Below are 23,292 nucleotides of genomic sequence, written 5' to 3'. Positions count from 1 at the left end.
AGCACGAATAGAGAAGGTAGTGAGACTGGATTCTAGCCTGTTCCCGAAATTTTTCAATTTGTACATTGAGCAAGCAGTAAACGAAACTAAAGAAAAATTCAGAATAAGAATTAAATTTCAGGGAGAAGAAATAAACAATTTCAGGTTTATCAATGACATTGTAATTCTGTTAGAGGCAGCAAAGGACTTTGGAGAGCAGTTGAATGGAATGGACAGTGTCTTGAAAGGAGGATATCAGATGAACATCAACAGAAGCAAAACAAGGATTATGGAATGTGGTTGAATTAACATCAGGTGATGCTGAGGGGATTACATTGGGAAACAAGGCATTAAAAGTAAAAGTAGTAGATGAGTTTTGCTATTTGTGCAGCAAAATAACTGATGGTAGAGAAGAGATAAAAAGCAGACTGGCAACGACAAGAAAAGTGTTTCTGAAGAAGGGAAATATGTTAAAACTGAAGATAGTTTACCATGTATGGAAGTAACAAAGACAAGAAGAGCATAGAGGCTTTTGAAATGTGCTGCTACAGAAGAATGCTGAAGATTAGATGAGTAGATTGCGTAACTAATAAGAAGTTACTGGACAGAACTGGGGAGACAAGAAATTTGTGGCACACATCCGTCTTTGGATTGAAGACAAAGATGATGATGACAACACTTGTGCATCTACATCTGTCCTGTGCTGCTTTCACTGGTCAAACAGTCAACTGTAGTTAATTACTTATTAATCTCCACAAACACACAAAATAGCTAAATGAATGCTGACACACAGTATAAATTACCATAATGTCAGATGACACAATTGAAACAGCTTGCACACTTTCCCCCTCTCTCACCACAGTGCCAAATAATGCACAGATGTTACTTACTGGTTGCTGCTGCAGGCTCCTCCAGTTTCGGAGTCACCCTATCCCCAACCTGAAAACAAGACAAACCAATGAATCAGTCACCCTCAGCCATAATTTTTTCTTAAAACAATTTTTTTCAAAAATGCTATCAACGTGCATATCTAACACTACAATTTGATCATAAATGAAATGAGGCTGACTGGGCCTTTATAGGGAATCTGTGCCACCAATTCTAAATAAACAGCACAATAATGGTAACAAAAAGTCTTTTGTCAAATACAGTAGAGGCGACAGGAGCCAAAAGCTATAACTGTGTGAATCTTTTTGTTGTGCCTATCGCGAATCAGCATCTCCGCTATATGGTGAGTAGCAACTTTCCTTCTCTGGTATTGTTACATTCCATCCTGGATTTTCCATTGTTTGATTTTCATCTTTAGAAATGAATGTTTTCATTTCCCAAAAACATGCTAAAGATAGTAAGTGGTGCTTAAGCACAAACATCTAGCAGGTGCATTTCTGAATGAAATTTATGCTATTTGAGTGTAAATTACTATTAATTTACTTCACACATCATGATTTCGGCTTTACAGTCATTCTCAAGTGCAAGTTGAAATGTCACAAAATATCTGACATGCCTAAATGATATGTCATCTTCAAGGTAACATAATACCTGTACTTATAAACCTGTCTTATCACAGAATATGAGTACATATCAAAGATACCAATAAGAATGGCATTATGTACAGAAATTAAACATTAACACATTATAATGTGTATTTGACAGCCAATACATTGGTGGGACCTGCATTCATCAAGTCCATACATGATGTCTGTCAAACATGCATTACAATTTGTTAATGTTTAGCTGAGCACAATGTTATCCCTATTACGTGTCTTTGAAATTAATTTTTGAAAATATATATATAATGTAATTCAATAGATAAAAAATTTACTCACCAAGAAACAGCAGGAAAATACACAGATAAAGCTTTCAGAGCCAGTGACTCCTCCTCCTCCTGGCAGGAGGGCTGAAGGGGAAGAAAGAGCAGAGAAGGAAAAGGGCTTGTGAAGTTTAGGGTAATGGGGAGAGTTTGCAAACATTACCTAGAACCCCCAGGTCAGGGGAGACTCACCGGACATGATGAGAGGGAAATACTGTTGGGGACTGCATCGGATGAGAGCTTAAGGGTGTAAGATAGAGCAATATGCAATACAGAGATTGTGGATTGGATTCTTCCACCAGACAGTAGTGGGAACTGACATTACAACAGTCCTCAGTTCTCGACACCCACATGGCCCTAATTTAGGTTAATTTCTTCAGTCTCAGTATTCCTCTCCTTTTAGTTTTCTATATCCTTTCTTTTCCAAATGTGTGTATTTTTCCCTGCCCCCACCTCTTTCACATATAAAAGCACTTAGCTTTCTGTTCTTATTAACTTGTGCACCATGTTTTGACAGTAATCTCTGTATTGCATATTGCAGTATCTTCCAACCTTTAGCTCACAGGATACCAAATCTCGTTCAGTGCAGTCTTCAACAACCAGTCATTCCTTTGTGTCCTGTCCATCAAGTCTCCCTGAGATGGGGTTCTGTGAGAGTTTTCCAAAGTCTCCCTATTTCTAAACCTCACTAGTCCTTTTCTTCACTTCTCTTCCTTCCCTTTCAACCCTTCTGCCCGAGGAAGGAGCCACTGGCTCCAAAAGCGCACCTAATTATAACCTTCATTTACGTTTGTGTTCTGCTGCCACTTTGTTAGTAGATTTTTTTATCTATCCAATTAAATAATTTTGTCAAAAATAATTGTTTTCATTATTGTATTAGCCCACGTCACCATCATCCTTTTACATGCAACCCTCATCGTCTGTCTCGTTCAAACTGTCATCTGTTTTCTATTTTACGTGCTAATGTGTGTGTTTATTTATCTGTATCACCAAGATTAATCAACACTTTGACCATACTTCTTTTCTAGTACTGAATTCCGTGCACACAGGCAGGTCCATTTTTATTTGCATATAACAATTCCATTGTTATTTACGAATTTCTATATAATAATTTGCAGTTCAATACACTGCAGGGCCTTCTCCTGATCGTCTTTCACCAATTTATTTGCAAATTTGACAGCTATTTTTTGCCCATCCTCCAATTACCTTGTTTATAAGTAATTCCTTCATGTTTTTTGTGTGTTTGTTTTTCACCAGACCACTCTGATCGACTTTTACTGCTGTCTCCTACATCTCTTTAATTACTACGCTAAGTAGTTTACATTTTTCTCCTGTGAACCTCTTTCTGTTTACTCCATTTTTAAAATTTTGTCTGTTTTCACGGCTTTCTCAATCCTTTTTTCTGCATCATATAGACCATCCCCTCATTACCTCTTTCTGATTTTTCTGAATTTTTTTCCTTGCTTTTCTTCCATTTTTCTATCTTTTTCCAAACTCTGTTTTTCTTTTTTGATACTCCTACCATTTCCAACACTCCAGACCATTCTTTCTTGCTATGTTGCATCCCATTACACATCAGTTCTTTTTGAAAACATGCTTTTTAACTATCAAATTTAATGTCCTACAGTCTACTTCTTGAAAACTACTTATCCCTGGGAGTTACTCCCAAAGGGTTAACACTGGAAGTCCCTGTTTCTGGATGTAATCCTGCTCTACACCAGGCTCTTTTACAGTTTCAAATGCAGCAATCTCTTACACTTATCCGGCTATTCTGTGACCTGCATCCCTCATCTGCAAATTTCCACTCCACAAGACTTCACTCCTCCTACAAAATCCTGCAGTTATCTATACTTCATGTTTCCTTGGATGGTATCACCCACCAAGCCAACTTCAAACTGCATCAACATATCAGACTTCACCTTAAAAAAGCTATCCCACCTTCTCCTACGCTACTTCAACAGTGGTATTTCCCTTCCAGTCCCTCTGTAGTTCCCTAAACAGCCACACCATCAACCAACGCTCCTCTCCTACAAACCGAGCTTGGCCAACCTCCTTAACATCCCACAGCCTTCACCAACAGCCTTCACCACTGCCTCCTAGACTAAGAACAACCCATAATACCAAGAACCAGTCACAGCAGTACAGTGTCCCAAACCTCTCATCTAAAGCACTCTCCCCTCCTGAATTATCTGTATTATCTAAGATCTCACTTTAAGCCCTAAACCTTAATTTAATCATGCTGCTTTGGTGAAGGATCTACTATCCTGGGAAGTCTCCCCCAACATGCAGTTCTGGGTGACTTTCCCGAAATCTACCCCTTTCCCGAGACCTCTCCAGTCCTTTTTCTTCGACCCTCTTCCTTCCCCTTCTGCCTGAAGAAGTAGCCTCTGACATAAAACTGAGTACCAGTCTTCTTTTTTTTGTATTCATGCAAATATTGTCCATAGGTACTTATTGGATAAATTTCATTTATTTGAGCCCACTGAACACACAAACCATTGTTTGCAGCTATGGGTACAGATGTGGCAGGAACACAGAATACTCTTACAAAATCTGAACAGCAGGTACATATGGGAATGTACCTTATCAGCTTCATACTCTTACCAATGACATCAGAGCAGTGTTGACAATTTGCAAATTGATGAAGGCTTGCTCATTCTACGAGGACAAGATGTACCGGTTGCAACACACACCCAATGTGAAATATTGGGAAGCTGTTTTCCAGAAGAACTTGGCATCTTGTCAACCTACCAGTTGCAGAAAGTGTCATCTGTTGTGAAGAACTAACTCTTATGCTTACTCACTGTAAAAATGACACGCTTTAAGCCAAAGCCTTCATCAGAAAAGAGAAACACACACAAAACCACTGTTGCTGGCTGCTTAGGACTTCCCCAAAAGAAAATGGCTCTGAGCACTATGGGACTCAACATCTTAGGTCATAAGTCCCCTAGAACTTAGAACTACTTAAACCTAACTAACCTAAGGACATCACACACACCCATGCCCGAGGCAGGATTCGAACCTGCGACCGTAGCAGTCCCGCGGTTCCGGACTGCAGCGCCAGAACCGCTAGACCACCGCGGCCGGCTTCCCCAAAAGTTTTATGTGTAACAGTCTTCTTCTTGTTCCTGTCTGCAACACAATGTGTCATCCATACGATGAGTACTAATCTATCCTTTCCATATCACTGAAATTCCAACCTGTACTTCCCATTGTTTAATTCTTATATACATTTTTGGAAGGTGCCTGTCAACAGTCGTTAAGTAATGTATGAAACGCATATCTGTACCATCAGCGGTTTTTATTTTAAACCAAAATATCTACCGGTTTTGGTCTTTGAACACCTTCACGGGTGAGGGTTAAAATGGTTCAAGCCACCATACTGTATTAGTCATTACTTAAAATGTGTGCATTTCGTATACTTAAATTGTGCAAATTTAGTATTCATACATTTGCTTTTAAAGTCCTGTGTCATATATTTACATTCATAGCATGCACTGCGGATTTTAAGTAATGACTAAAACAATATAGTGGCTTAAACCATTTTAACCCTCATTTATGAAGATGGTCAAAGACCGAAACCTGTAGATATTTGGGTTTAAGATAAAAGAAGCTGAGGGTTCAAATATGCATTTATACATTTAATTCTTACCTTTATTAAACAGTGCTTTACGAGAAACTTTGCAACCTTATCCAAGCAATAAAAGGACTCATTTTAGGCGATACAGTGAAGAAAGAAAAACCCTCTTTTATAGCAAAAAAATGGTTCAAATGTCTCCGAGCACTATGGGACTTAACTTCTGAGGTAATCAGTCCCCTAGAACTCAGAACTATTTAAACCTAACTAACCTAAGGACATCACACACATCCATGCCCGAGGCAGGATTCGAACCTGCGACTGTAGCGGTCGCGCGGTCCCAGACTGTAGCGCCTAGAACCGCTCGGCCACTACGGCTGGCCACACTTTTATAGCAGTTGTAGATATTCTACAAGCTTCTGACACTGTCCAAAACCAGTTTTGAAACGCTGAAGTAGTAATAGCAGTAGTTGAAGACTGCTTTGACGCAGGTGGTCTCCATGTTGCTCTATCCTATGCAAGCCTGCATCCATATGTAACTTCTGTGCTATAAATCAAACAATCGAAGATCCAGGATGAAATGTAACAATATTAGAGAAGGAAAGTTGCTACTCAAAACATATAGCATATAGCAGAGATGCTGAGTCGCATTAGGCACAACAGAAAGATTAACACAATTATAGCTTTCGGCCATTAAGGCCTTTGTCAGCAATTTGTTACTGTGCTATAAATCCATTTCAACCTGCTTACTGTATTCAAACCTTGGGCTCCCTCTACAATTTGTACACCCCACCCCCAGTCCAGTTCATGGTGTGGGTTCCTGTAGTCATGTCCTCGTTCATGAACCACGGGCAACGTATGAGTGGCCAAGTAAGTGGTCCCGACAGTCGGGATACCAGTTACTTTGGAATAAGGCTGGGCACCTCGGACATATTCTGAGTCATGGTCACCTTTGTGACTACCAAATCCACCGGTTAGTCCCTCAATCGTTAGGGGTAAAACTCAATGGGACTCGGGGCAAGTAAGGCTAGCAACCCGCCTCCCTGGTACTTTAAATATGATGCTGGCAACAATCAGAGCAAAATGCCTCGGACCTTTGGAGGTGACGGAGTCCCACCTCTAACTGACAAACCAGGGACTCCTAAGATACGACTTGGCAAACAAATGGTAATGAGATGGGGAGCTATTAATATCAATGGGGACTACTCTGGGAAGAACGTAGAGCTGGCAGAGTCTGCAAGTAAGATGGGGCTGGACGTTTTAGCTGTTAATGACATTCGGGTAAGAGGTGAGAAAGAAGAGGAAGTGGGAGAATGCAAGGTCTACCTGTCAGGAGTCAAAGCAGGAATAGCACAATGGGGTATAGGGCTTTACATCAGGAAAGAAATGGAACCCAGCGTAGTTGCAATACGGTATGTAAACGGATGACTGATGTGGATAGATTTGACAGTGTCTAGCAAGAAAATTAGGATTGTGTCAGTATATTCGCATTGTGAAGGGGCAGATCAAGATAAAATGGATAGTTTTTATGAGGCACTTAGTGATGTAGTTGTTAGAGTAAAGGACAAGGACAGTGTTCTGCTCATGGGTGATTTTAATGCCAGGATTGGAAATTGAACAGAAGGGTATGAAAAGGTTATGGGTAAATTTGGCGAGGATATGGAGGCCAACAGGAACGGGAAACAACTCTTGGATTTCTGTGCCAGTATGGGCTTAGTAATCACAAACTCCTTTTTTAAACATAAGAACATTCACCGGTATACTTGGGAAGGCAGGGGAACCAGATCTGTCATTGACTATATAATAACAGATCAGGAAGGCTGTGAGGGACACACGTGTATTCAGGGGATTCTTTGATGACACTGATCATTATTTAATCTGCAGTGAAATTGGGATTGTGAGGCCGAAAGTGCAGGAGGTCAGGTCCATACGTAGGAGGATAAGAGTGGAGAAACTTCAGGATAAGGAAATCAGGCACAAGTACATAACAGCAATCTCAGAAAGGTACCAGTTAGTTGAATGTAGTCAATTACAGTCATTGGAAAAGGAATGGACAAGGTACAGGGACACAGTACTAGAAGTGGCTAAAGAATGTCTTGAAACAGTAGTGTGTAAAAGTAGGAGGAAGCAAACAGCTTGGTGGAATGACACAGTCAAGGCAGCCTGTAAAAGGAAAAAGAAGGCGTATCAAAAATGGCTACATACTAGAACTCAGGTAGACAGAGAAAGTTATGTTGAAGAAAGAAACAAAGCCAAACAGATAATTGCAGCATCTAAGAAGAAATCTTGGGGAGACTTTGGAAACAGGTTGGAGACTATGGGTCAAGCTGCTGGAAAACCATTCTGGAGTGTAATTAGCAGTCTTTGAAAGGGAGGTAAGAAGGAAATGACAAGTATTTTGGACAGGTCAGGAAAACTGCTGGTGAATCCTGTGGATGCCTTGGGCAGATGGAGGGAATATTTTGAAGAGTTGCTCAATGTAGGTGAAAATACGATCAGTAATGTTTCAGATTTCGAGGTAGAATGGGATAGGAATGATGATGGAAATAGGATCACATTTGAGGAAGTGGAGAAAATGGTCAATAGATTGCAGTGCAATAAAGCAGCTGGGGTGGATGAAATTAAGTCAGAACTCATCAAATACAGTGGAATGTCAGGTCTTAAATGGCTACACAGGATAATTGAAATGGCCTGGGAGTGGGGACAGGTTCCATCAGACTGGACAAAAGCAGTAATCACACCAATCTTTAAACATGGAAACAGAAAATATTGTAACAACTACAGAGGTATCTCTTTAATCAGCGTTGTGGGTAAAATCTTCTCAGGTACTGTTGAAAGGAAAGTGCGAGTATTAGTTGAGGACCAATTGGATGAAAATCAGTGTGGGTTTAGGCCTCTTAGAGGTTGTCAGGACCAGATCTTTAGCTTGCAGCAAATAATGGAGAAGTGTTATGAGTGGAACAGGGAATTTTATCTATGCTTTATAGATCTAGAAAAGGCATATGACCGGGTGCCTAGGAGGAAGTTATTGTCTGTTCTACGAGATTATGGAATAGGAGGCAAACTTTTGCAAGCAATTAAAGGTCTTTACATGGATAGTCAGGCAGCAGTTAGAGTTGACGGTAAATTGAGTTCATGGTTCAGAGTAGTTTCAGGGGTAAGACAAGGCTGCAACCTGTCTCCACTGTTGTTCATATTATTTATGGATCATATGTTGAAAACAATAGACTGGCTGGGTGAGATTAAGATATGTGAACACAAAATAAGCAGTCTTGCATATGTGGATGCCTTAGTTGTGATAGCAGATTCGATTGAAAGTTTGCAAAGTAATATTTCAGAGCTAGATCAGAAATGTAAGGATTATGGTATGAAGATTAGCATCTCCAAAACGAAAGTAATGTCAGTGGGAAAGAGATATAAACGGATTGAGTGCCAAATAGGAGGAGCAAAGTTAGTACTGGTGGACGGTTTCAAGTACTTAGGATGCATATTCTCAGAGGATGGCAACATAGTGAAAGAACTGGAAGCGAGGTGTAGCAAAGCTAATGCAGTGAGCGCTCAGCTACGATCTACTCTCTTCTGCAAGAAGGAAGTCAGTATCAAGACTAAGTTATCTGTGCACCATTCAATCTTTCGACCAACTTTGTTGTATGGAAGCGAAAGCTGGGTGGATTCAGGTTACCTTATCAACAAGGTTGAGGTTACGGATATGAAAGTAGCTAGGATGATGGCAGGTACTAGTATATGGGAACAATGGCAAGAGGGTGTCCACAATGAGGAAATCAAAGAAAAACTGGGAATGAACTCTATAGATGTAGCAGTCGGGGCGAACAGGCTTAGATGGTGGGGTCATGTTACACGCATGGGAGAAGCAAGATTACCCAAGAGACTCATGGACTCAGCAGTAGAGGGTAGGAGGAGACGGGGCAGACCAAGGAGAAGGTACCTGGATTCGGTTAAGAATGATTTTGAAGTAATAGGTTTAACATCAGAAGAGGCACCAATGTTAGCACTGAATAGGGGATCATGAAGGAATTTTATAAGGGGGCTATGCTCCAGACTGAAAGCTGAAAGGCATAATCAGTCTTAAATGATGATGATGACCCCCAGTCTCCTTTGTTGCCGAACTGATGACTCCTTGATGCCTCTGAATGTGTCTTATGAGCCTATCCTTTTTTCAGTCTAGTTATGCCACACACTTTGAGAAAGCTTTAGGCAACGTTGACTGGATTACAATCTCTGACATTTTGAAGGTAGCAAGTATAAAACACAAAATGAGAGGTTATTGACAATTTATACAGTGACCAGACATGAGTTATAAGAATGAGGGGCATGAAGGGAAGCAGTGGTTGAGAAGGGAGCAAGACAGGATTGTAGTCTACCCCTGGTGTTATTCAATACACAACACGAGCTAGCAATAAAGGAAACAAGGGTAAATTCAGGAAGGGAATTAATGTTTAAGAAGAAGAAATTAAAAATTTGAGAATTGCCAGACGGCACTGCAGATCTGTCACGAGTGGCAAAGGACTTGGAAGAGCAGTTCAACAAGAGGGATAGTACTTGAAAAGAGATTACAAGATGTACATCAACAGTAGTATGACAAGGGTAATAGATTGTAGTCTAATTAAAGCAGGCCATGCTGAGGGAATTATATTCGCAAATGAGACATTAAAAGTAGTAGATGGGTTTTGATATGTGGGCAGGAAAATAACAGATGATGACCAAAGTATTCAGAAGGTGAAAATGCAGAGTGTCAATAACTAGTAATGCATTTCAGTAACTCCTGTAAGTTACACATGTTGCTGGGCAAGATTCAGTACTTGCTGATAAATAAAAATATTTGCAATCAAGATTGTGAGTTTAAATTTTTTTTTTTTTTTTTTTTTTTTTTTTTTTTTTTTTTTTTTTTTTTTTCTCCGTGACCAGTATCGACAGTGTCTAACTGTCATCTTCGGATTTTCTGGAAATACGTATAATTATTTCCAGAACCAAAGGGGACCAACTCTGTCAAAACTGGTCATTGAGGGAATAAAAATATTTCAAAATGTGATCTTTGCTCCAAAACTTCTTATCTCTCAGTAAACATGCTATTCAATTTTTTTCTTTGGTAAGATGATTTTTTAACTTCCTCTATCATCATATAGATCTGATTCAATAAATACCTTATAAAGATGACTTATACACATCCAGATCAGTCACTGTGAGATGGTGCCCTTTCATTTTCTGAATCATTAAATCTTACAGAAAACTGGACTTCAACCTGAATCGACACTACAATAAACTATATTTGTAAATGAGGAAAAAACAAAGGAAAAACAGAAACTTCGTGAAAAGCATATCATTTAAATTATTCGTAGTCACACAATAAAGAAACAACTTAAAAATATGAGTGGGAGCTGTGGGCCTGGGACTGTAGAAGATGTAACGAGCTGAAAGATAAGTTTATGCATGATAGTTGGGGATTAGTCAATCCACGTAATCACTTGTACTGAAGGAAAATTGGGTTAAAGGAACTAATAAATAACAAGACAGAATTGCATGCCAGTACTTATCCTCACGAGATGAAACGTTTTAGAACTGCCGACAGACCTAGCTTTGGGAGCCGATAGTTCCTTCCTCGGGGAGCAGAGAGTGATGGGTTGGGGAAGAATTAAAGGTACGAGTGAGTCACCCAGACTGCATGATGATCGGGACTCACCTGTACTGAGGACGAGGGGAGGAAAAGGTGAAGGGGGAGGCATCAGACTACAAGGTAGTGTGTCACTTGCACTTTTATAGGCGTGTATCAGCAGCACTACATATTCCATTCCTGAAGCTAATTACTGCTCAGAAATTCTGTCTCAGATTTTATTAATCTATTCACCGAGTGTCGAAATGTTTGTCAATAAATTGTTAAGTACACTGCACAGCTGCACTATGAGCAACAGTTCATCACAGATACCTGCCGCTACACAGAAGCTCGAGTGTCTCAGAAATTCATGAGCTACCGCACCCCGATCGCGTCCACCTTCAGAGGAGCTCGGTACCTCGTGGTAGGTTAAACATCCCTACGAGTAAGAAACTGTATGTGTACTTCAGTAAATCCTGAAGTGTCAGACATTTCTGAAACACTACTCTGCTGCCTCCAGCTTTCAAATTAACTGATGTGCCAATGCAGTCCCTTTACCTGTAAAGGTTTGACACAGTGACTGAGTGTTTAGGACATTGCAGCAACAGAATAGTTCTCAACTCCTCATCCAATCATCCTGCTGTAAGTTTACCACAGTAAACTTAAATCATTTCCAGAAAAACCTTATAGTTTCAATACTGCACAGATAATTTCGTAACCCGTATTCCTTTAATGAACAACAGCATTCTCTCTCACTCCTACACCCCAAAAAGGGAAGAAAAGGAGATAATTTGTAAAGAGAGGGGAAATTCTTGCAGCTGTGTGTACCATTAGGACACATCCTCAGTGCATTAGGCTGCATAATAATACGGATACTTCTTGCGCAGTTCGAACACAGATCGGTTTAATAAGTAGGTGAGACCTGACAAGTGTGCTAATTCTGACACACGAACACATACCTGCACAGTTGTCGAGATGTCTCTCAGCATTACGACTGGTGTGCGTACGCCTTCTGCTTGCGAGGGCTGAGGTTCCTGCTCCCTTCTCTGCTGTTGCTGCTGCTGGTGCTGTGTTAAGGACAGCCGCTGCAGCAAAACAACTGCAACGAACCATATATTTAAATTAAGTTAAGGAAACAACAAAAAACTTGCCAACTATTCTCTAAGTCTCATATACTAAAAAGTATATGTTACTCTATCATCAAAACTATTTTCAGAAATCCTAGACGGAGTTTTAAATCCTTAAAATTCATGGAGGGGAAGGTGGGGGTGGATGGTGGAAGAACAACGCGTAATGAAATTTACGTTAGCCTCTAATGGGCTGTTTGGCTCTAATGCAGATAAACTAAAACAAAATTTAGTTCAACTTAACAGAGCCAGCTTGAAAATGGTACTGAAAATCAATTATGATAGAACTAAAATAAGGTATCACAAAAACACCGAGAAGAAAATATTACAAATTAATGGTGAAGTTGCAGGACCAGTTTGCCATTTTTTTGTAGGTGGGAGGTTGGCAGGAAATGCAGCCCGGTGAATGAATGGGACATGCACCGAGGAAGTTCTTTGCTGGATTCCACCGCATAAGAAAAGGAAAAGGCAATGACCAACTGGGAGGTTGGTACATGACATCAGAAAACATGCAGAAACAACAATATTTTTCCCAGTATATAGAAATCACACCGAGAACCCACTTTTACCATTACTTTCTAGACTCCTGGAGTGTATATGTAACTAAAGGCAATAAGAATCGAGCCTCCACTCACCTGCCTGCAGCATCTGGTGAGATGAACCACCCCTCCGGTTCTGCGCGCCGGCCCGCTCCTGCCGACAAACATTACAAATACTGATCATGCGAGATTGCCACCACCTGTGCACTGTTGAAGAGATCGAGAGGAAGAGACAAGATGAGACTGTTACCAACTAGAGGCATAGCTAAGTAGAACAGTTACACTTGCCACGATTCCAATTCTTATATGATTTTTTTTTTCCCCTGCTTTCTATCATACAAGCAATGCATGTACTGTGAGCACCTAAAATTGCTGAATTCTTAACCACAAGATATTTACAGAGTGCTGATGAGAATACTTTAGGTAGAAAAAACTTCTTGAAAGAAATACTCAAAATTTACGATTAACAAAACTCTTGTGCTCTTCAAAATTTGACCCCACTGATAACTGTTTGTTTCAAGACCAAAACAGCTTAGTTGAAAACCTTCATTCTCTGCTTTGCAAGAAACATCTTACTTTTTCCAAAATCTATTTCATTTAAAAGTTAGACTTACTGAAATTTATCATTTTCTGTAACATTCAAATCTAAAAAATGTAACCCTGTCAAAATTTTACTGTTACAATTTAGTAGACTTAACTTCCTGTTTTCAAAAATATATAACTTTCTTAGAACAATATGACTGACAGCATATTCAACTTAGCAAAATTAACTTTAGAGACAAGTTATGGAAAACCTAGTGCACATTAAAACCTCCGCGTCATGAAATAGTAACTGTAATTTTGTCTTTTTCTTTTATTATACAGCTTTCCTATGCAAACTGGTGAACCACAGGAGACTTTCTTCAGTGGAGATGTGGTTGGATGACATTTGTGTGCAGCAATGAATTTTTTCCCACTGCCTTGAAGCATCAGTTGCTGGTAGTAAACCTACAAGCAAGGTCCATAGTGAGCCAGATTCCAACAAGTTGTAAAATGAAGGAAAAATTGAGCAGTGATATGGCATCAAAATTTGCCAAAAGCTCTGAGATACCCAAATAGAACCCTTTTACAAGATTTAATAGGCTTTTGGGGACAGTGTCACAGGTGACTCATAGGTAAAGCAGTGGTACCAGCTCTTCGAAGACTGCTGCAAACAGGCAGACGGCAATCCACTTTCAGGCAGGCCCACACCGAACCAAAATGGCAACCCGCTCGTGGAAGGCCTTTGTATCGTATTACAATAACTTGTGAACAAGATACGGGTAAGCCCTCATCACACTGTGGGGTACGAACTACCTGACCTCCAGAAACTACTCGGCAGCGCCATCATGACAACATAGCGCCCTGTTCTACTCATTCAGTTCAAACTTTTTTCACCAACACAACATTCCTGTTGTATGTTGGGTTCCCTACTCCCCTGAAATGACTCCATGAGACTTTCGCCTATTTCCCCAGATGAAGATGCCCCCCTCACCCCACCAAATGCGATCTGAGTCAAGAGAAGACATCACGTGGAGTGCAACAGCCCAGCCTATCACGGTTCCAAAAGACATTCTCGGAAAATGTTTTCCAAGAGTGGTAGAAGTAGTGGGAATAGCTTGTGCATTACCAAGACTGCTATGAATGGCATTAGAATCCTGTATCTCCAAATAGAAAAACTGTTTGTGCCTACTGAAGGTTCAATACTTTCAAATACACCTCGTAATTGCAGCTGTAACGAAAATGCAGCAGAGGTGTGTGTGGGGCACGCAGCTGACAAATGAAAGGCAGGTGAGCCGAGGAAGTTTCTGCCAGATTCTAGGAGAGATGAAAAGGCCGAGACAATGATCTAAGGGAAGGCAGGCAGATAATGTCGAAGTACAGGACTGACGCGGGTGAAGATTGCAATATGTGAATTAGTAGACACAAGTGAGAACTAGCAGCCGAAGTATGCTTAATGTACGATGCTTTTCTGCAGCATCTGAGCAGATCTTGTGGGTCGGGTAGTATGAACTGAGAGAGCAGCAGCCGGCTACAGTGGGAGAAACACTTCACACATATCAGATAACATAACTCATGGAAAACAGTACATCTACATTGGAACTTTGAAAACTTCCAACAGTACATAATACCTGAAGCCACTGCCCTTCCCTCTCAACCCCAGCAACATTTCCTTTTGGTTAAACCACCTGATTATCTAGCATGCCAGGTAGCTTATTTATTCCAATCTTATGTCAGATAAGAAAAAATAATTAAACCTATTTACAGTGTTGAACAAACAGTTTCTTACACGTGTCCTCCCACCCCCCACCCTCTGCCCACACCAGCCATTACTGTGGGTGAACTGCCATTGTGGTTGTTTCCACCTAGAAACATTGAAATATTTGGATTCCACAGGAATTTCAATCAATTGCAATTATATTTACCAAGAGTGTTCTCCTGCCACCTCCTGGTGAACAGATTTTTTATCTATCCATCTACAATATACTTCTGCTTGTGAGCAGCTGAAATATTTAACTGTGTGTCTTATTCTACACAGCTTGCATGTACCAAGATAGGAACTACTTCAAAAGCAGTCAAGTGGGGTATAAAATGACAACATTTTCCAGGACACCACCGTTCCGAGGTACTTTCACCACAATAAAAATAGCCTACTTCACACACACAACATAAGCCTTGTGTCATTTTAAACTTTAATATCAATCTGTCCGAAACTGGCAACATTCAAACTACTTCTCAACGAATAGGAATATTAAAATAGTCGTTATCAGTTTTTTCACAAGAATTTACACACATTTTAACAGAGTCAGTCTTGCTATGCCGATTTTTGAGAAAACAGCCTTCCATTTTATTAATCCAACGAACATCACTGCAATCTGAGTGATACGTTTAGAATCCCACCACGCAGCTTGGCTTCCGAAACGTGTCGCACTCGACAAATCAAAGTTTAGCGACCAGTTATCGTCATCCACCGAGGCATCGAAGCAGGCCATAAAGCGACTTTGCACACAGAGCATTACCACGACGGCAGCCTCCTGCCGCCTGCGCACACCGGGCCGGGACCGTGGCCGGACGACGGCACGGTGTGGGCGCCGCTCCACCCTCTGCAGCCGCCGCACTGGCACCCGCTGGCCGTGGCCTGGCCGGTGGGGGTGTGTCTCCTGCAGCGGCTCCGGTGTCTCCGGCTCTGTCTCGCGCCACCACGGCTCTCTCCTGTGCCCTAAAACCAGAAGCACCGAGATGAATGGACACCACAGAATGAACTGCGCAGACTAGTGAGCACCACTACACTACACTCCCGGATATTAAAGATGCAATACTGTGCAGACAGCACCTGACAAATGGAATACATGGCTTTACGTGAAACTGCCGCCCCCCCCCCCCCCCATGAACCATGGACCTTGCCGTTGGTGGGGAGGCTTGCGTGCTTCAGCGTTACAGATGGCCGTACCGTAGGTGCAACCACAACGGAGGGGTATCTGTTGAGGGGCCAGACAAACATGTGGTTCCTGAAGAGGGGCAGCAGCCTTTTCAGTAGTTGCAGGGGCAACAGTCTGGATGATTGACTGATCTGGCCTTGTAACATTAACCAAAACGGCCTTGCTGTGCTGGTACTGCGAACGGCTGAAAGCAAGGGGAAACTACAGCCATAATTTTTCCCGAGGACATGCAGCTTTACTATATGATTAAATGATGATGGCGTCCTCTTGGGTAAAATATTCCGGAGGTAAAATAGTCCCCCATTTGGATCTCCGGGCGGGGACTACTCAAGACGACATCGTTATCAGGAGAAAGAAAATTGGCGTTCTACGGATCGGAGCGTGGAATGTCAGATCCCTTAATCGGGCAGGTAGGTTAGAAAATTTAAAAAGGGAAATGGATAGGTTAAAGTTAGATATAGTGGGAATTAGTGAAGTTCGGTGGCAGGTGAATACAGGGTTATAAATACAAAATCAAATAGGGGTAATGCAGGAGTAGGTTTAATAATGAATAAAAAAATAGGAGTGCGGGTTAGCTACTACAAACAGCATAGTGAACGCATTATTGTGGCCAAGATAGAGACAAAGCCCATGCCTACTACAGTAGTACAAGTTTATATGCCAACTAGCTCTGCAGATGAAGAAATTGATGAAATGTATGACGAGATAAAGGAAATTATTCAGGTAGTGAAGGGAGACGAAAATGTAATAGTCATGGGCGACTGGAATTCGTCAGTAGGAAAAGGGAGAGAAGGAAACATAGTAGGTGAATATGGATTGGGGGGAAGAAATGAAAGAGAAAGCTGCCTTGTAGAATTTTGCACAGAGCATAACTTAATCATAGCTAACACTTGGTTCAAGAATCATAAAAGAAGGTTGTATACCTTGAAGAATCCTGGAGATACTAAAAGGTATCAGATAGATTTAGGAACCAGGTTTTAAATTGTAAGACATTTCCAGGGGCAGATGTGGATTCTGACCACAATCCATTGGTTATGACCTGCAGATTGAAACTGAAGAAACTGCAAAAAGGTGGGAATTTAAGGAGATGGGACCTGGATAAACTGAAAGAACCAGAGGTTGTAGAGAGTTTCAGGGAGAGCATAAGGGAACAATTGACAGGAATGGGGGAAAGAAATACAGTAGAAGAAGAATGGGTAGCTCTGAGGGATGAAGTAGTGAAGGCAGCAGAGGATCAAGTAGGTAAAAAGACGAGGGCTAATAGAAATCCTTGGGTAACAGAAGATATATTGAATTTAATTGATGAAAGGAGAAAATATAAAAATGCAGTAAATGAAGCAGGCAAAAAGGAATACAAACGTCTCAAAAATGAGATCGACAGGAAGTGCAAAATGGCTAAGCAGGGATGGCTAGAGGACAAATGTAAGGATGTAGAGGCTTGTCTCACTAGGGGTAAGATAGATACTGCCTACAGGAAAATTAAAGAGACCTTTGGAGAGAAGAGAACCACTTGTATGAATATCAAGAGCTCAGATGGCAACCCAGTTCTAAGCAAAGAAGGGAAGGCAGAAAGGTGGAAGGAGTATATAGAGGGTTTATACAAGGGCGATGTACTTGAGGACAATATTATGGAAATGGAAGAGGATGTAGATGAAGATGAAATGGGAGATAAGATACTGTGTGAAGTGTTTGACAGAGCACTGAAAGACCTGAGTCGAAACAAGGCCCCGGGAGTAGACAACATTCCATTAGAACTACTGATGGCCTTGGGAGAGTCAGTCATGACAAAACTCTACCATCTGGTGAGCAAGATGTATGAGACAGGCGAAATACCCACAGACTTCAAGAAGAATATAATAATTCCAATCCCAAAGAAAGCAGATGTTGACAGATGTGAAAATTACCGAACTATCAGTTTAAAAAGTCACAGCTGCAAAATACTAACGCGAATTCTTTACAGACAAATGGAAAAACTGGTAGAAGCGGACCTCGGGGAAGATCAGTTTGGATTCCGTAGAAATGTTGGAACATGTGAGGCAATACTAACCTTACGACTTATCTTAGAAGAAAGATTAAGAAAAGGCAAACCTACGTTTCTAGCATTTGTAATTTGTAGACTTAGAGAAAGCTTTTGACAACGTTAACTGGAGTACTCTCTTTCAAATTCTGAAGGTGGCAGGGGTAAAATACAGGGAGAGAAAGGCCATTTACAATTTGTACAGAAACCAGATGGCAGTTATAAGAGTCGAGGGGCATGAAAGGGAAGCAGTGGTTGGGAAAGGAGTGAGACAGGGTTGTAGCCTCTCCCCGATGTTATTCAATCTGTATATTGAGCAAGCAGTAAAGGAAACAAAAGAAAAATTCGGAGTAGGTATTAAAATCCATGGAGAAGAAGTAAAAACTTTGAGGTTCGCCGATGACATTGTAATTCTGTCAGAGACAGCAAAGGACTTGGAAGAGCAGTTGAACGGAATGGACAGTGTCTTGAAAGGAGGATATAAGATAAACATCAACAAAAGCAAAACAAGGATAATGGAATGTAGTCGAATTAAATCGGGTGATGCTGAGGGGATTAGATTAGGAAATGAGACACTTAAAGTAGTAAAGGAGTTTTGCTATTTAGGGAGTAAAATAACTGATGATGGTCGAAGTAGAGAGGATATAAAATGTAGACTGGCAATGGCAAGGAAATCGTTTCTGAAGAAGAGAAATTTGTTAACATCGAGTATAGATTTAAGTGTCAGGAAGTCGTTTCTGAAAGTATTTGTATGGAGTGTAGCCATGTATGGAAGTGAAACATGGACGATAACCAGTTTGGACAAGAAGAGAATAGAAGCTTTCGAAATGTGGTGCTACAGAAGAATGCTGAAGATAAGGTGGGTAGATCACGTAACTAATGAGGAGGTATTGAATAGGATTGGAGAGAAGAGAAGTTTGTGGCACAACTTGACTAGAAGAAGGGATCGGTTGGTAGGACATGTTTTGAGGCATCAAGGGATCACAAATTTAGCATTGGAGGGCAGCGTGGAGGGTAAAAATCGTAGAGGGAGACCAAGAGATCAATACACTAAGCAGATTCAGAAGGATGTAGGTTGCAGTAGGTACTGGGAGATGAAGAAGCTTGCACAGGATAGAGTAGCATGGAGAGCTGCATCAAACCAGTCTCAGGACTGAAGACCATAACAACAACAACAACGTGAAACTGGTTTCCAATCGTATTTTACAAACTAAATACAAAATGTTGTGCCGAGTAGTCCGAACAATACAGAAATGAAAGAAAATTTTAGTTAATGGGGGGGGGGGGGGCGGCAACATCAAGGGAGTCCCACAAGTTTCAAATCTAGGCCCACTACTTTCCCTTACATATGCGAATGACCTCCATTTAACATTCATCAAGCAGAATTGGTACTTTCTGTGCTCAATACTAGTGTTATAATAAACCCCATTAGAGAGAATGCAATACAAGAGATTGTTAATGATTTTTTTCAAAGAATTATTACGCAATTCTCTTAAAATGGACACTCTCCAAATTTTAAGAAAACACGCTATACTCAGTACTATATAACAAATCATATCAACAATTGACGTAGCACATGAACAAGAGTCCGTAAACAGAGTAGAATGCTGGAAACATCCCCCAGGCTGTGGCTAAGCCATGTCTCTTCAATATCCTTTCTTCCAGTATTGCAATTTCTGCAACGCTTTCAGGAGAGCTTCTGTGGATGGATCGTGAGTCTTGTTCAGGTAGCTCAGACAGTAGAGCACTTGCCCACAAAAGGCAAAGTTTCCAAGTTCTGGTCTCGATCCAGCACACAGTTTTAATCTGCCAGGAAGTTTTAGGTTGGAATGCTGTTCATTGTTAGATATACATCATGATGAAAACAAACGGGAAGAAGCATATTACTGTGCTGCTCAATTAAGTTAAGCTATTTTGCTCTTTGTATAATTGGTAGTCCCACAAACAAATAATTCAACTTCTTGACATATTTTGCTTAATTCCTTTTAATAATGTTTTATGGAATAATTTTCTGTCAATATTTAGAAAGTAGTGATTACACAAAAGCTAGCAACAAGAAAAATATGCGAGCAACAAGAAAAATATACTGCAATTTTAAGGTCAGCAGTGTAGACAAAGGATATGTGGAACACAGCCTGTTTTTCCAAATACGGTGAAACTAATCGGAGTGACGTGCAAGCCAGAAAGCTGGAACGTGACACGTACTGTGTGGAGACAGAGACGAGAGAATACTTTGCGATATCGCCAGTGTGCTCACATCCTCATCTGCCTCGGGCCATGCACTCCAGCTGCAGCATACTCCAGTAACCGACAGTGCCGGGTAAGCGCTGCATCGCACCGCTGTTTTTGCTTCTGACTCTGACTAGAAAAACTTATATGCTCTGAACTATTGCTGTCACTCGCTAACATAATACTTTACACGTTTGCTTTATGCTGTCCATAATAAACACTGCAATTGCTAAATACCCTCAACGTGCCTAACCTGAGATGTAAATCGACACTAAATACTACCCCGAAGCATGTGCCACAGACAGCTGCAGTAGAACGATGTTGTCGACTGGAGCGCACTCTTCTCTTCTACTGCACACCGTAGCACCACCTGCCTTCTTACGTGTGCACAATTTTAGGAGATGCAAATGAACAATGCTTTACACAAACTAGGACCAGGAAAATCGTGCCATTTTAATACTATCATCAGTATTGACAGGTCTTCAGCCAATATGAAGTTTCTGAAAGATAACACTGTTCTATCACTGGCTCAGTTTTATAACTATATACTCAAAAAATGGAAAGTCCAGGACGGCATAATGGCAATATTATAAGGAGGACAGGTTGCTACTCATCATATAGCGGAGATGTTGAGTTGCAGATAGGCATTCTCGGCTAAAACTGAGAACCCAGAACTGGATAAAGAGGAAAATGTGCCAGCTAAGTCAGTAGCTTTTCTTACCATCGTTGGAAACATTTCCTTCAAAACAGCAAGAAGCTTAGTTATTTTCAGGTGAAAGTGAATTTCCACCCAGTATCTAAGATTTCAGACCTGCTGGGATCAGTGAAGGATAATTTGTTATTGTGGAAGGCAAGAATTTATAAAATACATTGCCAGTGTGGTACAGCCTATATAGGAGAAACACCACACACAGTGAAAGAATGTTGCACGGAACATAAACATTGCACTTGCTTCTGCAACCCAGCGAGTCTGCAGTTCCAGAACATTGTACCTCCTACAGACATTCAATGAAGTATGGCAAAACATTAATTTTGGTCACAGCAACAATCTTTTTGGGGCTCCATTATAAAAAAAATCATTGAAATATACATTGCAGAAAATCTAATTAACCGTGACAGCGGCTACCAGCTGGATAATGCGTGGAGTCCCACCATCTCCGAGATTTGCTCCAGATGAAGATGCCAAAATACTCCACTGACTGCAGCTAGCAGCAACACCAAGTACAGCTGATCCTTGCAGTTCCACCACCGAGAGCACTGCTGCCGGGCAGTGCACTGCTCCTGTCACCGTCACTCTGACACATGCGCAGCAACAATATCAGCGCACTATGTAAGGTGGAGCAGCGATAGCTCACCTGAAGATGACTGCCACGTGTCCAGCTGAAATATCGTGGAGTGAAGTTTACAGCGACCACTTGCAATCCTAATATCTCTTTGAACAATATTATAGTGTTATTTGACCTGTCCCAGTGAATATGAAGACAAAGCTACTAAAAATACCAGAACTGGTAATTGTCCAAAAATTTGCATTGTGATCCTGAAGCTGAATGAACACTCTTGTTAAAAATGAAAAATGGAACAGGGTTTTATAAGACAAAATGTCATTTTGCACCACAAAATATATCAAGCCATTCCACAAAACTACGTATAACTTTCAGAATTTTAATACGCCTACTTCTTTTCAGGTAACCATCACATAATTTGCGACCAACAATGCTGGTTACATCATTGTAGGTTAATCAATTTTTCCATCATGCAAAGGACAGAGTGAGTTAGTAAGCAGAAGTCTGATTTGTAATGCTCGACACCACAGATTATAAATTATAAACGGTACTAATGCAACTCAGAATTCCTTAGAAACACTTGATACCAGTACGTACCATGAATTCTGTTTGGTCGGTGCCTGTGGGAATTGATATTTAACCTCTGCAGTGGCACAATTATGCGCCTTATGGGAAACCCACGAACCATGGGCAGAACAGAAGCTGTCTGCATTTGTTTCTTTGCTGAAACATAAGAATGGAGAGAAATACATGTACATACATTTTGCTGTTAAGTAAAAACTGTAAAACAAATTACTAGTTCTGAGAAAACCTTCAGATTACTTGTGTACTTCTCCTCCTTTAAAAAACTCAAACAATAAATTACTTTGAGTACATAGTTTTCACAATCAAAATTGGACACAACTGTCACAGTAAACCATGAATTTGCAATGAAATGCTTCTGTGTAGCCTAAAACTGAAAAGTCATTACCAGGTCTAATTTGTTGAAGCATCCCACAAAATCCACCAATAATGTATTCCACTATATAATAGAAAGTAACTATGTTTCCAAAGAAAGTACTGATATACCATCAGCTAAAGTAACGGAACACTTACCAGGGGGCAGCAGACAAACAATTGTCAGCTATAAGGTTGTTACAAATGAAGAGTGGAAGTGGAACACATTTTAAGTGTAATTTTTTCACAAAATGCATTTTCAGTGTTGTGTTCTCAGTACACTGTTGCATGTCTCTAGGCTTGGGGAAAATGTTTCAAATGTTTGTTACTGGATGGAGCCCAACAGTGCTTCCCGAAGGAATTCTAAGTGCTATGTATCAAAGTCTCCTCCATTTAGCCTGGGATGGTTTGAAGAGGTAACACACAAGTTCTTGGTGAGAACACACAGCTTTTTTATCTGTGGTAAAGATTTTGGAATTATAGAGAAATGAAGAAAAGTAAGAAGGCATTTGCTGCACAATATTTACACAATATTGTTGCATCAGCTAAAGTTGTGAACCCATTCCACGCAATTCCAATGCTTACAACAATTTTATTTTAAATATGCTGCTGGAAGACTGTTCTCGATGCAGGTGTGAAATATCTCCAAATGCAGTATGATCAAAGCGTCTCATACTCACCCATCTCAAACAGCTTGATAAAAGACCTTTATGTTGCCTTTTCTTCCTC

General features: G+C 40.7%; 1 protein-coding gene across 6 annotated transcripts in view; it reads right to left on the bottom strand.

Annotated features, from left to right (window-relative positions):
* LOC126210056 (fibrous sheath CABYR-binding protein-like) overlaps positions 1-23,292 on the bottom strand; it is a 111,496-nt gene that overhangs the window by 46,247 nt on the left and 41,957 nt on the right. For all 6 annotated transcript variants that reach the window (XM_049939175.1, XM_049939176.1, XM_049939173.1 and 3 more), the window contains exons 5-9: positions 22,225-22,350; positions 15,679-15,878; positions 12,737-12,794; positions 11,934-12,073; positions 870-918 (exon numbers count right to left, since the gene is read on the bottom strand). In XM_049939175.1, the coding sequence (XP_049795132.1) occupies positions 870-918; positions 11,934-12,073; positions 12,737-12,794; positions 15,679-15,878; positions 22,225-22,350 (573 nt within the window). The remainder of the gene's footprint in view (positions 1-869; positions 919-11,933; positions 12,074-12,736; positions 12,795-15,678; positions 15,879-22,224; positions 22,351-23,292) is intronic.

The sequence above is a fragment of the Schistocerca nitens genome, chromosome 10 (genome assembly GCF_023898315.1).
Source record: "Schistocerca nitens isolate TAMUIC-IGC-003100 chromosome 10, iqSchNite1.1, whole genome shotgun sequence".
NCBI classification, from domain to species: Eukaryota; Metazoa; Arthropoda; class Insecta; order Orthoptera; family Acrididae; genus Schistocerca; species Schistocerca nitens.
Note: the sequence above shows the minus strand (reverse complement) of the source record. Positions and strands in the feature narration are given on the sequence as shown.